Genomic DNA, 13,868 nt, shown 5'->3' on the forward strand with positions numbered 1-13,868 from the left:
AGCTGGTGTTCGTTAATGGATTCAACGAACTGTGATCACTAGAGGGTTTGGCGAGCGGGGGTTGGTAGTGGGCCTAGTGAGTTGTAATCAATGTTTTGGGCCGAGAGTCAAAAGTAGGGGTGGTAAAAGGGTAATTATACCAAAAATAGGAAGTCGACTTATTTTTCTCTTCGTAATACCATCCATTCACGTAACTCTTTCTTACTTCTACTATGACTAGGGTATCTTGAGAACACCAAAACACTTAGTGCCTATAAATTAAGTCTTTTTTATAAAAAAATTTCGCATTCTTTTGAAAAGAAAAAACTCTCTCAAATTCCTTCATAGATGATCTTATTGTCAAGATTTTACCCAGAAACCTAGCATTTAGAACTTAAGGTAAGACTTTGTTCCTTTAGAAACTCTTAAAAAGGTTCACAATAAAATGAATTAGGTTCGCCAAAAGACTAGCATGTGCGAACCTAGGTTTGATTGTGTTTATGTATGAGTTTTGATATGCCTTGTTTGTTAGTAACATGTGTATGTTTTTGAAATTGCAAACTGATGTAACCATCAACAAGCAAAGAGAAGGGTAAAATGAAGCTTGTATAAAGCTTTCAGCCAATTTGGTAAGTGTTCAGGGATTACCACATGTATGTGCAGACCATAGTGTTAATTAGGAGCTTAGTGTTTTAACATAAGTTCTGAGAGTAAGCCTTCTCTAAAACTCTATTTTGTGTTTGTGATTAAATATATTTTTTATGAACAGAGATATACAAGCTCTATAATGTGAGCTAATTATGAATAGTAATTTATGAGCTCCTCATTATTTATGAGCTCTATATTTTAAGTATATGTTTTGGACACTATAATATTCTAAAATCGTTAGATATAATAACATGTCATAGGATTGTGAATACAAAACTTTTATGTTCAGTGATTTGGGCAAGAGGCCCTGGGACAAGATGGAAAGATAAGTGAATGTTGAGCTAAGCTCTATTCAATGAGATATGTTGATGTGCTAGAGAGTGTTTAGCTTTATGCTACACTTATGGGACATGTTAAGACTCATTAAGTTATTCTGAGGTGTTATAAGGGGATCCGCTTATCTAATAATAAAGAACATGTGAATAAGATTATGTTTTCTAAAAAATTATTTTTTTAAGCTATCTGAAAATGAGTATCTATGAACCAGACTTCGCGTAAGTATTGCTAACCTTGTTCACAGTTTAATGATTTTACCAAAGCTTGTGTTTAACTTATGATTTATGCATGCTGTGTGGTTATAATTTCCTGTATGTTCACTGAGTTTGCAAAAGCTCACACACTCCTTCCTAACACTATAGTTAGTTAGACCACACGGGGTGTAGGGACTAGGCAAGTGATCCAAGTGAAGCATAATATTAGAAAGGTGATAACAACGAACTCTGTATTTAAAGGCAACGTGGGCATCTTCTTGGTCTTAGAGTTATCTTTTTGTTGACCTCGCCAATTATTCTAAGACTTAGTTGTTTTTATGATTTCTTATGTTTTCTTTATGTTTTTATTTGTGCACTTATAATACCTTATAAACACATATAAATTTTAAGAATATGAATATAGTCTAAGATTACTTAATGTTTTCTTAATTTTATCACTTCCTATTTAAGAAATTAGTTTCTAAACATAGTTTTCGCCATAGGCTATAACCTATAATATTCAAAAGTTGTCAAACTTATATAGAGTTCGCCAAGGTTGCTGCGAAGTGATAGGATTGACGAACTGTGCAAAATGTGAACCCTATCAATTAGGGATCTAGTTTTACGAACCCTTAATAACTTTTGATATATTGTATAGGAAGAACCCTGCGAACCGTGTTCACAACATCTAAGCACCTAAGAGGTGGTTCGCAAGACTTACCCTGTTTAAAGAATCTTACTCTGCGAAGACTTAGTATGTCCGAGCTAGTAAGGGTGCCAACCCTAATGTCAGATAGTTGAACAACCGTATATTTTCTTGTGAACTTAGGGATCACTTGTTCTTAATTCCTTTCTTCAAATCTCCATGATTTCAAGAAAAAGAGTAAGTTAAGTCCTTGCATGGGAAGTAGGTTCACATGTTATTGCCGCTGCATATCATGAGCAAACGAAGTGAGTTCGTGAGCTTGTGTTTTCTTAAACCTATGCATTTTGTTTTATTTTAACCTGAGGTGTGTTGAAGGTTAGGTCAGGTGTTAATGAAGAGTCACTTAGGTGGCTAATGTGATGTTCCATAACTTGGGTTCAGCAACCGGACCGAGTATAGGGTGTTACATGAGATGTCGAATGAGTGAGACCGGATAAACTCCTAATTGGAAAGGTTAATGGTTGCTTTAAATGGAGAAAAAATGAAGAAAATGTTATTTTAAATGTGTGACAATGACAAAAAATACAACAACCCAAAAGTGATGCATAAAGGGACAGCACACCACCACAAACGATGACAAGAAATGGATGATTTAGGGGTGGGACAAGAAGGGATTTTGGCAGAAAAAAGAGAGACAATTTTAGAGGCTGAAAATAGCAGTAAGATGGCTATAAAAATAGCACCAAAAATTGACAACAAAAAAGGAAATAAGAGAGGAGAAAAAAAAAGAAGCAAATCGGTACCACCACACAAGGAGGAAAGGACGACAATAGAGGTTTAATGGAAGCAAGGTGGGGTGGCCATGGTGATCATATTAACATATTTTGAATGCTAGAAAAATTGCAGCAAAATAGAAGAAATAGAATAGCAGATGGACGACACAACAATGGTGAAAAGCACCCTTATTTGGGTGGCACAAAAAATAAAAAATAAAGAAGAAAATAGAGATTTTTTTTTAGAGAGAAGGAGGGTTGGACGACAATGGAGGAAAAGTAGAAGGAATAGATTGGAAACCTTAATAAAAATAACATATATACCTAGGTTAAACTAGGTTGGACAACACACACACATGGGAGTGGGAGAAAATAGAAAAATTAATTAATTTGCAAGGAAAAGGATTCAAACTCGAGTCTCTAAGCTAATTACACTATCTCCTTATTTTCTCATTGCCATTAAGCTAGTGGCTCATTCTTGAAATAAATTTACAAGCTTATAATTGAAAGTCAAAGCGTGACATCTCTTGGTCCACTAACCCAATTTCTTTTAATCCGATTTTTGGGATGTGACTATTTCTTTTTTTCTTTTCGAGAGTAAGAAAATTACTCAAGATTTAGAGATTGGATATGTGATTAGAGATGCTTGCAGAAATGTTTGTATCCTTTATGGGAAAGAAATATGAGAATTTTTAATCTTGTCCAACTAATGGTGAATTAAGGTGGAGTGATGACAAAAATGAGAATACAACTACTCAACATAATACTAAGGAAATGGTTGCTAAAAAAAATTATGATATATTTTTTTTGTTAACTCCACGCTTGCAAAAATTATACATGTCATCAAAGATTGCTAAAGAAATGAGATGACATAAACAAAATCCTTGTAGTGATGGATTTGTGGGATAACTAGTAGATTTTTTGCGCCCTTCTTTTGCAACAAGTCCACGTAATGTTCGACATGATTTAGCAAGTGATGGTTTTAACTCGTGCAACAACATGAGCATGTCTTATAGTGTATGTTCAGTTGTATTGATTCATTATAACTTATCACGATGGATGTAAATAAAGATCCCTATTTAGGATGTCACTTACACTGCAGCAAAATTGATTTTTAGCAGCGTTTTTTAAGGAAAGCGCCGCTAAAACTATTAGCGCCGCTATAGATGGCGCCACTAAAGCTTGCGGCGTTTATTTGAAAAGCTAAAGATCATGACCTTTAGCGGCAATTTTCCACAAACGCCGCTAAAGATCAAGACCTTTAGCGACGCTTTTTCTACAAATGCCGCTAAAGATCATGAACTTTAGCGACGCTTTTTCTACAAACGCCGCTAAAGATCATGACCTTTAGCGGCGTTTTTGACTTTAGCGGCGCTTTTCTCAAAAACGCCGCTAAAAGTCATGAAATTCAGAAAAAATATTACAAAATATTATAAGTCATGAAAAATATAAAAAATTTAAAATTCATTATCAAATTAAATTTTCTATTAAAATTATTAAAATTTTAACTTTAAAACTAAATAAAAAAATTAATGAATTTAAATTTAGAATTTAAAATAATAAATTAATAACACAATTAAAATCCAAAAGTTAGAACTCAAGTTATCTTAAATATTAAAATAAAAATAAAAATTTAGAATCAAAACTAAAATAAATAATAAAAATTAGATTAAATATAAAGATATTAATAAAATAAGATATTATAATGAAGTTCCTTAAATGAAATAAAGACTTAATTCCCATGTGAAATATCAACAGTGATTATTTAAATTGATTAACTAAGTCAAAATTGCAATTTGTGTTTTTCTTCTTTCAACTCAAATAAAAATAAAATGTTGAAACAAAACAATTAAATAAAAAATTAGAATAATTAGTTGACACGAGATTATTATTAAGTATATGCAAAAATGCAAGTAGACGATTACAAAATAGGGTGTAGCTTTTGATCAACTAATTATTTGATCCTACTGCAGGTTCTATCTATAATCTGCTTAACTAACATACAAACATAAGACACTAATACTTTTTTAAAATATCTAAAAGTCAACCTGAATTCGGATTCATAGCACATACGGTGTCAACTGCATGTTATCATCCTTATTCGCTGCTGCAATGCCTCCCACAAGCATTCGTAGAGGTAGGAGCTAGTCATTATGTGCCTCCTGCAAATTGTTCTTGGACCGCAATCTAGTGTAGTTGATTTTTCCTGTTCCATTTGCCACCAATCAAAACATAAAAGAGCTATTGCCACACAAAAGTAATCATCAAAACGATATCCAGAAAAACAATATACAGTTAAATTATGAGAATGCAAAAATACAAAACGATACCGCTGTTCTTAGATCCCACAACATTACTTTCCCATCATAAGATGAAGAAAGTAAATGAAGAGGAGACGTAAATGATTTATAACTTGGCCAGAATCCTGTTGTGAGAACAGTCACTGTCAAATCAATCCCAGGATGTGCAGCTGAGTTTAGATATTAGAACAGTCACTGTCAAATCACCAGGATGTTTTAGATGAAATCATTGAACACGATCCTTATTAAAAATTTAGATATTAAAACACAAACCTTGTGGAAGAGAGTATGGTTTTGAAAACAGTCGGCCACATATGCCATATACTTGTCGTGCAGCTTGATTATTTTCGTTATAAAGACCTGATGAGTAGAAGATAATCAACATCCATAGTGATTTCAAGAAAGTCCATAGCTGTAAAAGTTGGGATGTTTACCTGTTCCTGCACACCCGGAGCATTTGAAGCCTGTGTAAATGAGTGAATATCAGCACTTAGAACCAAAAGGTTAATATTAGAAATAATTAAATTATGCAGATTATCATCTATTCCATCAAGGGTTGGGAAAATCATAGTCTAAAGTAGTTGGTGCATCAAAGGCATATCAAACTTAACAGTTAGGAGAACTGCACAAACACAACAATAATGATGATAAATAAACACCTTTCCAGCTTGAAATGCTTAAATACTACTTTGCACCTATTCTGTTAGTTTAAGAAAAATATTCCACCCCCTCAATAAATTGCTATCCAAGAAGAACCTTCATGACTTAGTTTAGCAAAGAAAAAAAAAACCAATAAACGTATCCACCATCCAGCAATCATACTTACTATCATAGAAGGACAACAACAAAATTACATAGTTACTCACAGCATCTTCTGCCTGTTGAACCAAGGCTGTACCTTCAGCAGTAACATGCTGCAACAAGGAAGTACTTTAGGTTTAGTTTTAGGGACATGAGAAAGAAGATCAATTGGTTTGCAGAACAGAGAAAACAAAATATTCAGACCTGCTTGAATATGTACCATCTTTTGCAGCTCTGCGAGGTTATTCTGATACTAATTTGTAAAGAATGTTCAGAGACAGAATATTGTTCCAATTTCAAGGCCAAAAAAGTTCAACAAGCGCAGGAGAAGCAGAGATATGTACAACTAGAACATGTGATTAAATGGCAATCAAGCATCATCAGCATCATCAGCATCATCATTTTTTTATTAGATAAATGAAAAGGAGAGAAGGAAAAAAAAAGGACATATCATACATCCATACCAAAATCAACACATTGAAATGCATAGAAAGTGAAATCATGAGCATGGTTTTAAAATAGATAAGACTATTTTTAGAGAACACTCCATGGAGAAAAAAAAAAGAGTGCATAGCAATGAAATACTCGCACCTTATCAAAGAGATAAGCCTTTCCATGCCCGCAGTGGAAAGACTGAAACACAGGTTAAGGATGGGGTTAGTATGACTCTATGATGCTGAACAACACAATATGTAATTTAGACAACAATGAGAAGCATGGCCATGATGAAGAGAAAGATTAGACAGAAAATGCACTTGGTAACACAAGTGGCTTTGCTCCTAGACTATGCAAGAAGCCCTCTATGAACATTGGAACCAGTCATTGCATCTACAATAACATTGATGATAATAGTCCCGAAAAAAAGAGGGGTAGGTGGTTTTTCAATATATGATACTGATGTAAAACTAAACATGATAGGCTGACATACAACCTACTTATTTTACTCTTCCTTATGTCTCAACTCTTAAATTCCAACTTCACAAATATCAAACACTATCCTAGGCTTAGACAAAAAAATAACCTCCAATTGAACCAGCCATTGTCGATTAAAGAACTGATACATAATCAAAAGAAACAGGAAGCTATGACTTAATATTTTCTAGCACCAATTAAAAGCCTCCGTAGAAAAACAAAAAAGAGGCAGCTAAGGTCAGTCACTCTCCGTAGACAATGACTCGTTCATCCATCAAAGTTGTAAGCATATATTAATCCCTTAATTGCAAAATAAAATAAGGAAATCACATAGAAGGTTGTGCGCAAAAATTGCTGGGGATTCGTATTATCAAAGAGAGACAGTATAACCAGAACTGAAGAGTAATCAATCTGTTTCAGTTAAATCATTATTCCTTAATATTATTTACTACGTTCCATAGCCCAATAAAAGCTTAGGGAACCCCAGAATGAAGTAAATAGCATAATAACAATGCATAAAGCAATTCGTGGAAGAAGAAAAGAGAGATCAAAGGATTTTGCTAGAAACCTTAGAAATAATGTCGTCAAGGAGAGCCAGATGGGTAAAGCAGTACTTGCAGCTATAAACGCATCCTTCAAGAGTGATCATGAATATCCTTCCCATTTTGTTTTTAGTTTCCAACTATCAATATATTAAACCTTCTAGAAAAAGAGAAAAGAAATAAAATTCAAATAACTGACTAAACAAAATAAAAGCATAGGAAAATGGTATGGATCGAGAAAGATACCAAATATGAAGGGAAAGTAATGGTGGACGTGTCTTCTATAAAATTTAACAGCAAGCGGTTACAGAGAGATCACTTGAGATATGAAAATGGTGATGAAATCGGAATCGAGCCAATCCTTAAATAATAATCTATACAATACCCACCGCAAAATATGAATTTGACGACTTGAGCGCAATTATTATACTCTTATAAAATCAAAATCTTCGTATAATCCCATCCCTGATCTAGTTCAATAGTCTTGCGCTCCATTTTTGTAAAAGCGAAGCTAAGATTTCTTCAGATTAAAATCTGTAAAAGCACATAAACAAAACAATAAAAATCAAACAATCAACAAAACCCTAGCATGAGCATTGGCTCTTTCTTCTCAGCCGAATCTCGACCAGATTTCCTAGAACTCCCCTTTCTACTACTACCTTTGAAGAAATGAAAATGAAAAAGAAGTGTGATTGGTGTAGGTGTATTGACTTGTGTTGCTGGAAATGGGAAATTTAGGGGCAAATTTTGAGAGTTATTTGGGGGATTTAGGGCACGACGAAGATGAGAAGAATAGGGAGTAATCAGCGGGTAACAAAAAAGGGAGAAATGGGAAATTTGGGCAACAAATTTTGTGGCATTTTACCTAAAAAACGCCACTATTGTTTAATTTTAATTTTTTTATATTTTTTTTCTATTTTTTCTATTTTTTTCTTTTAAATTTTTTGTGCTGAGATTATCATTTTTTAATTTTTTTTAATTTTGAATATTAAATTTTTTAATTGAAATATAGACTAAAATATTAAATATTAAATATTAAATATTTAAGTTTTTTATTTTTAAATTTTAATTTTTTTGAAGATTTTTATAATTTTTAAATTAACATATAAAATACAAAAGGAAACTTTAAGAGAAATAAAATGGAATCGATGAATTAAAAAAAATACAAAATTTTGATTTAATCCTTTAAAATTATAAAGATATAGGCTATTAAATGGTGAAATAGCATTTGTACTATTATAAAAGTATAAAATTTAATTCCGCCACCCAAAAAAAAAATCTAACTTCGCACCTGCTTTGAATTGTCTTGACAATATTTGCAAGTTTCAAAAGTCACCATCAAGAATTTTTATTTTTCACTTGGACTAAATTAAAATTGTAACCAAGTTGTCAATGTACCTTCGTTTTCTAAAAGGATCAAGTTATGTTATAGTTCAATTCTTTTTAAAAATTTTCAATTTAATCCTACACTTAGGAGTGATACAACAATTTAAGTTCAAATAACAAAATTAAAATTAAAACTTTATGATTATAACCAAAATAACAATTAATTTTTATATAAACTTTTAAATTAATTTTTATATAAACTTTTAATAAATACATGAGTTAAATAATATCTTTCCGCATAGGAGTGTTAAATCTTAAAAAAGAAAAAGTAATTCTCTTAACATACTTTAACAAATTGAATACTAAACCACTTAATCTGTAAAAGTTAAAATATGAGATAAGTATTTGTACTTTTCGTAAAATTAAAATTTAATCATTATATTTCTATTCTTAAGAATTTAATTCCTCCATGTTTCAAATTTCTGAATTTAAGTTTAATTGTTAAAATTACTTTTTTATTATTATTAAATTCGTTACGGATTTAAGATGTCGAATTTGGGAATGGGTGATAATACTTTAGGGATTTAGGATGAGGAAGAAGGGGGAAATAGAACTGGGGAAAAACGGGGAAAATGTTAAGTGTATCAGCTGTGGGTAAAAAATAAGATAGCTAAACAACGAAGTTTTGAACAAAATAATTTAACATTAACATTGTTTATAACCTAGCGCCACTAAAAATGCACCAATTGCGACGTTTAGGGTTTTAGTGGTTATAGTTTAGGGTTTAGGGCTTGTTAGGGTTTAGGAGTTTACTATTTTAGGGGTTATAGATTAATGTTTTATTTTTTCTTTAGGGTTTAGGATTTTAGGTGTTTATAACTTTTAGTGGCGTTTTACCAAAAGCGCCGCTAATGCTCTGGTTTTTAGCGGCATTTTACCAAAAGCGCCGCTAATGCTCTGGTCTTTAGCAGCGTTTTAACAAAAATACGCCACTATTTCTCTGTGTTTTACAATTTTTGCGGCGTTTTTTAATAAAACGCCGCTAAAAACGCCGCTAAAGCCCTATTTTCCTGTAGTGTTATCATTCTTGGTCCTAAATTTGCTAAAAATAATATTGATGTATTTTTAGAACCGTTGATTGATGAGTTGAAAGAACTATTGGAAAAAGGTGTAGACTTGTGAGGCATTTTCAAAAAGTAACTTTCAGTTACATATAGTTGTTTTATGGAACATAAATGATTTTCAAGCACATGAGATTTATCAGGATAGAGCTCAAAAGGAAAATTAGCTTATCTTGCTTGTAATATGGAGACATCATTTTATAGGCATATGGACATAAAACATGTTATTTAACTCATCGTTGTTGCTCTCAGCTTAGTCATTCATGGAGAAATAACGCTAAATCCTTTTATAGGTAAGAGTGTTTAAGTATCAACTTAAAAAAAATGTCAAGTTTAAGTACTAATTTAAAAAAAAAAGTGTCAAGTTTAAGTATTAAATTGGACAAAAAGAAGTTTAGGTACCAAATTAAAAAAATTTGCAAATTCAAGTACTAAATATTATATTAAACCTAAATAAAGAAAAGAAAGAAGTTGGAGAGGTGTTAGAGCCTTAGAGGTGAAGGCTTTTATTTAGAGTATATGTCAAATTATGATCATACTCCCTCTATTAAATTTAAATTTAAAATTTATTATTTATACTTCAATTTGACATTATGTGGTCCTATATTTTCGTAATATCATTAATTAGTTCAAATAGTTAATAGTCTTACGTATTCCGATTAAAATATTGAGACCAAAGTTTTTCTTAAAAATATCTACCAAATTTTCATAGTGAAATAAATGTTTTTTTATGTGTTAGACATGCTTTTAAGAAAAATTCACATTATCATTTTAACTAATTAATGTTATTGTCAAAATAGGTAATCAAATTATATAAAATTAAAATATAAAGATAAAATTGTAGATGTGAGCATAATAGAAAAATAAAAAATAGAATTTAATTATTATCTTATACTTGGCAAAAAAGTAAATTAAACACGTGTCACGAGAAAAGCCATACAAAGAGTATAGATTATTATTTAATTTGAAGCCTCATTGTCATCTTTGGAAGATGAAAAAGGTAATTGAAAACGATAGCTAAGAAAGAAGCATATATGTCTTTAAAAAAATTAAAATATAATGTATCTATCAACCATCAAGTATCATTGACTGCAATTGGTCTTTTATTTTATTATATGTTCCTTTTATCGGATAAATCGAAATTTGGTTTCCCTCAGATAATTTTATCTAAGGTTTGGATAAATTTATTTACCATTTACTTTTGAAATTAACGTCAAATTTGTTATTATGCGATTTTGTAAATTAAAATTAAAATATTAAATAATGTTGTAAATACTTAGAAGTCATTTAATGAATATACCAAGTAACTTTTAATTGCCTATACGGCTTTTAAGTTAAAACCTGGCTAAACCGGATTTAAAGGATTAATAATAAATAATTTTTATTAAATTAAATTATTTTATATTTAATTATTTTATGTAAATAATCTTGCGATCACATTTTTTTTAGTAAATACAACAATAAAAGGAAATACTAATTCAATGCGGTCAAATTAGAATCCACCATAAGTAGCTCTCTAATTGAAATTGGGGTTTCTCCAATAGATGAAAACGCAATAGCTCTGGATCTACAATTTTGGTTAAATGATCTACCACTGTATTTTGCACTCGAGGAATATGTCTGACACGAACCTCCCAAGGTCAAATAAGCATTTATGTATCAGTCTAAGTTCCATCAGCCTGCTATCCGCGACACCACCAGCAAGAATAATCTCAATTAACAAGGCATTGTCACACTCTAACTCCAACTTTTGAAATCTTTTGTCCCATGCTAAACGATGCCTTTCAAGCATCACCATTGCTTCCACCTGAAATAATGTACCATCTCCAATCGTCATTGAGAAACTACATTGCTACACCCGATTAACGTCTCTAATAACGCCTCCAATAGAGGCACGGGCCCTTCAAGAGAGTACAACACCATTAGTATTAAATTTAACATAACCCTCTTCAGGACGCGACCAAGTTGAACCTACTACCCGAGGATGAGAATAAGAAAATTCGGAGTATGTTGATAAAACACTCCGCGTCCAACTTGTGCCTTTATCCACAATTTCTTAAACACTTTAGTAGCCAACAAATAATGGAAAATAAAGAATGACAAATAATCCAATCATTTATATAGAAATTAACATATTTTAAATTCCATTCCAACCAATCCTCCTCTAAAGGTAGAGAGAAAAAATGTACTTGGATCCAAATTGGCACTAACGTCAACCAAACTGCCCTTGGAAAGGAGTAATCCTTCATTGAATGGATATTAGATTCAACCCCACATCCACATCTCAGGCATCGGTTATCTGTGATCACATTCTAATAATTAGGATAAATAATACGAAATACATGATAAATTAATTAAAATGCAACAAAACTATAATAAGAGAAAAAAAATCACATGAACACATAATTGGTCTAACCTTTTTAAATAACGTGACTTAATCTCTTAAAATAAATCATTTACGTTAGTGTAATAAGTTATAAATCTTAGTTGCAGCTCACTATAACATCTCCTTTTACGTGTACTTTCTTTTTGCAATTTTTGACTGATTTTGTGCAATTCCAATTTCTCAAGCGATGTTGTATAGAAAATTACGTGGTATTACGAAGGAACCCATATTAACAAACAAGAAGACTCAAATATACTACTGTTGTTATCTTTCCTTTTATATATATATATATTACACTATAATATGTGATTTATATGGGACAGAACTCTAGTGACTCAATCTATTCATTGGAGGAAAATATGCCATAATATGTGATTTATATGTGACTAAATTTGTTCATTAAGGGCGGCATATTTAGTGCAATGTACTCGTAATCAAACTATTTTGGCAGTTTCTACGAAGCTTAGGGAAAATCGTAGTGAGAATGTAATTGTATGAAAGAGACTAATAATTGTGAGTGAGGTCGGACTGCATGCGTAGAATTGAATCCAAACTGTATACATAATTTATTGTGTCCATTATTTATATTTTTTATTATAAGTATTCTTAAGCCTCACCTCCACAAAACAACTAACTCAATAACTTCAACATTTACAATTTAAATAATGCAGACCAACCCATGAGTGTTTGAATGGATTAATTTGTTCAAAAATATCAATTTTTTGAAGTTACAATTAATTGAACACCTATATCAATATCTTGAATGAAATAAATTATTACAATAATTTAATTCAATTCAAGTTAACTAACTAAATTCAACTTAATTAATTTGCACATAATTTTCATAGAGATGATACTTAAACTTGGCACTCAAAACCTCATTCCTGAGCTTTTGTCAACAGAATCAAGAATTCATTAGAAATTTAAATATATCTTTTAGAAATTAAAATCCAAAACTTACCTACTAAATCAAAAATCCCTTAAAATATTGTATTAAATTGGTACTTAATTAAGCCTTTATTGTTAATCAACTCAGTTCCTCCGTTAACAGAATCTGTGGTTGACCGTTAAAATAAATTTACGAATCAATCAGATAGCAACATATGGCTACTTCATGTTTAATTTAATATTTTCTCATAAAAATGATTAAAAACATAAAAAATCATTAAAATTATAAAAAATAGAAAAAAATTTATTTACAAATTTAAAATTGATATAAACTTTAAAAAATATAATAAATTATAATTTTTTCACAAAATTAATAAACAATATTTAAAATTTTGTAAAAACAAATAAAAATTCTTAAAAACTTATAAAACTTATAAATATATAAATTGATATAAAATTATAAACAATCATAAAAACTTGAACTGGACTAGATCAGTCGGCCGGATTGGTTAGATCGGAATCATCAAGATTAATTGTTCGAATAAAACCATTAGATCAGTTGACCTAAGAACCGAAAGGTTGAACCCATTTTTTTATTTTTAATATATTTTTTAATATTTTATTTAATTGAATTGGATGGACTGGTCAAACTAGTTGAATCAACAAACTGGTGGTTTGACCAATTCGATCACAAGTTCGATTCTGAAAACCTTCTTCAAAATATTTCATATTCACATATACTAATAGTTGGATAATGAAATTTTTTGTTTTGATAAGTGTACTAAAAATACTTTATATCATATTGTACTTGAAAATTCGGAGATAAATATTTTTTTTAAAAAAAATAATTTATCAATAAAATGCAAAAGGTCCCACAATAATCGTTTTATTTGTAAAATATCAAGAACATTTTATTCAACATGAAAATGATCCTAACGATCATTAGAATTTTAAGGATTTATATGATTTTTTTATAAGTTTTAATAAATTTATATTTTTTATAATTTATTATAATT

At 30.6% G+C, this 13,868-nt stretch overlaps 1 protein-coding gene across 15 annotated transcripts; it reads right to left on the reverse strand.

The window, feature by feature from the left end:
• Positions 1–4,437: 4,437 nt before the first annotated feature.
• On the reverse strand, positions 4,438–7,968 carry LOC107952007 (cullin-1). 15 transcript variants are annotated; one of them, XM_041081998.1, is made up of 11 exons: positions 7,791–7,959; positions 7,521–7,665; positions 7,378–7,412; positions 7,158–7,291; positions 6,267–6,310; positions 5,882–5,930; positions 5,703–5,790; positions 5,311–5,340; positions 5,150–5,236; positions 4,907–5,046; positions 4,438–4,782 (listed from the first exon to the last, which is right to left on the reverse strand). In XM_041081998.1, exons 4-11 carry the CDS (start codon positions 7,251–7,253, stop codon positions 4,654–4,656), a joined length of 663 nt encoding a protein of 220 aa, XP_040937932.1. In that variant the 5' UTR covers positions 7,254–7,291; positions 7,378–7,412; positions 7,521–7,665; positions 7,791–7,959; the 3' UTR covers positions 4,438–4,653. The 15 variants fall into 15 exon arrangements, with proteins under 15 accessions (XP_040937932.1, XP_016742709.1, XP_040937933.1 ...); XM_016887220.2 differs by having other exon boundaries at positions 7,378–7,665; positions 7,791–7,966; XM_041081999.1 differs by lacking the exon at positions 7,378–7,412.
• Between the last annotated feature and the right edge of the window lie 5,900 nt (positions 7,969–13,868).

Source organism: Gossypium hirsutum, chromosome A11 (genome assembly GCF_007990345.1).
Source record: "Gossypium hirsutum isolate 1008001.06 chromosome A11, Gossypium_hirsutum_v2.1, whole genome shotgun sequence".
Classification (NCBI taxonomy): domain Eukaryota; kingdom Viridiplantae; phylum Streptophyta; class Magnoliopsida; order Malvales; family Malvaceae; genus Gossypium; species Gossypium hirsutum.

What these genes read in the sequence shown, in the direction of transcription:
- LOC107952007 (XM_016887220.2), bottom strand. Translation starts at nt 7,253, where the DNA reads ATGGGAAGGATATTCATGATCACTCTTGAAGGATGCGTTTATAGCTGC. An exon ending in TTGACGACATTATTTCTAAG is followed by an intron (nt 6,311 to 7,157) that starts GTTTCTAGCAAA and finishes CCTGTGTTTCAG; the next exon opens with TCTTTCCACTGCGGGCATGG. An exon ending in GATGGTACATATTCAAGCAG is followed by an intron (nt 5,791 to 5,881) that starts GTCTGAATATTT and finishes TCCTTGTTGCAG; the next exon opens with CATGTTACTGCTGAAGGTAC.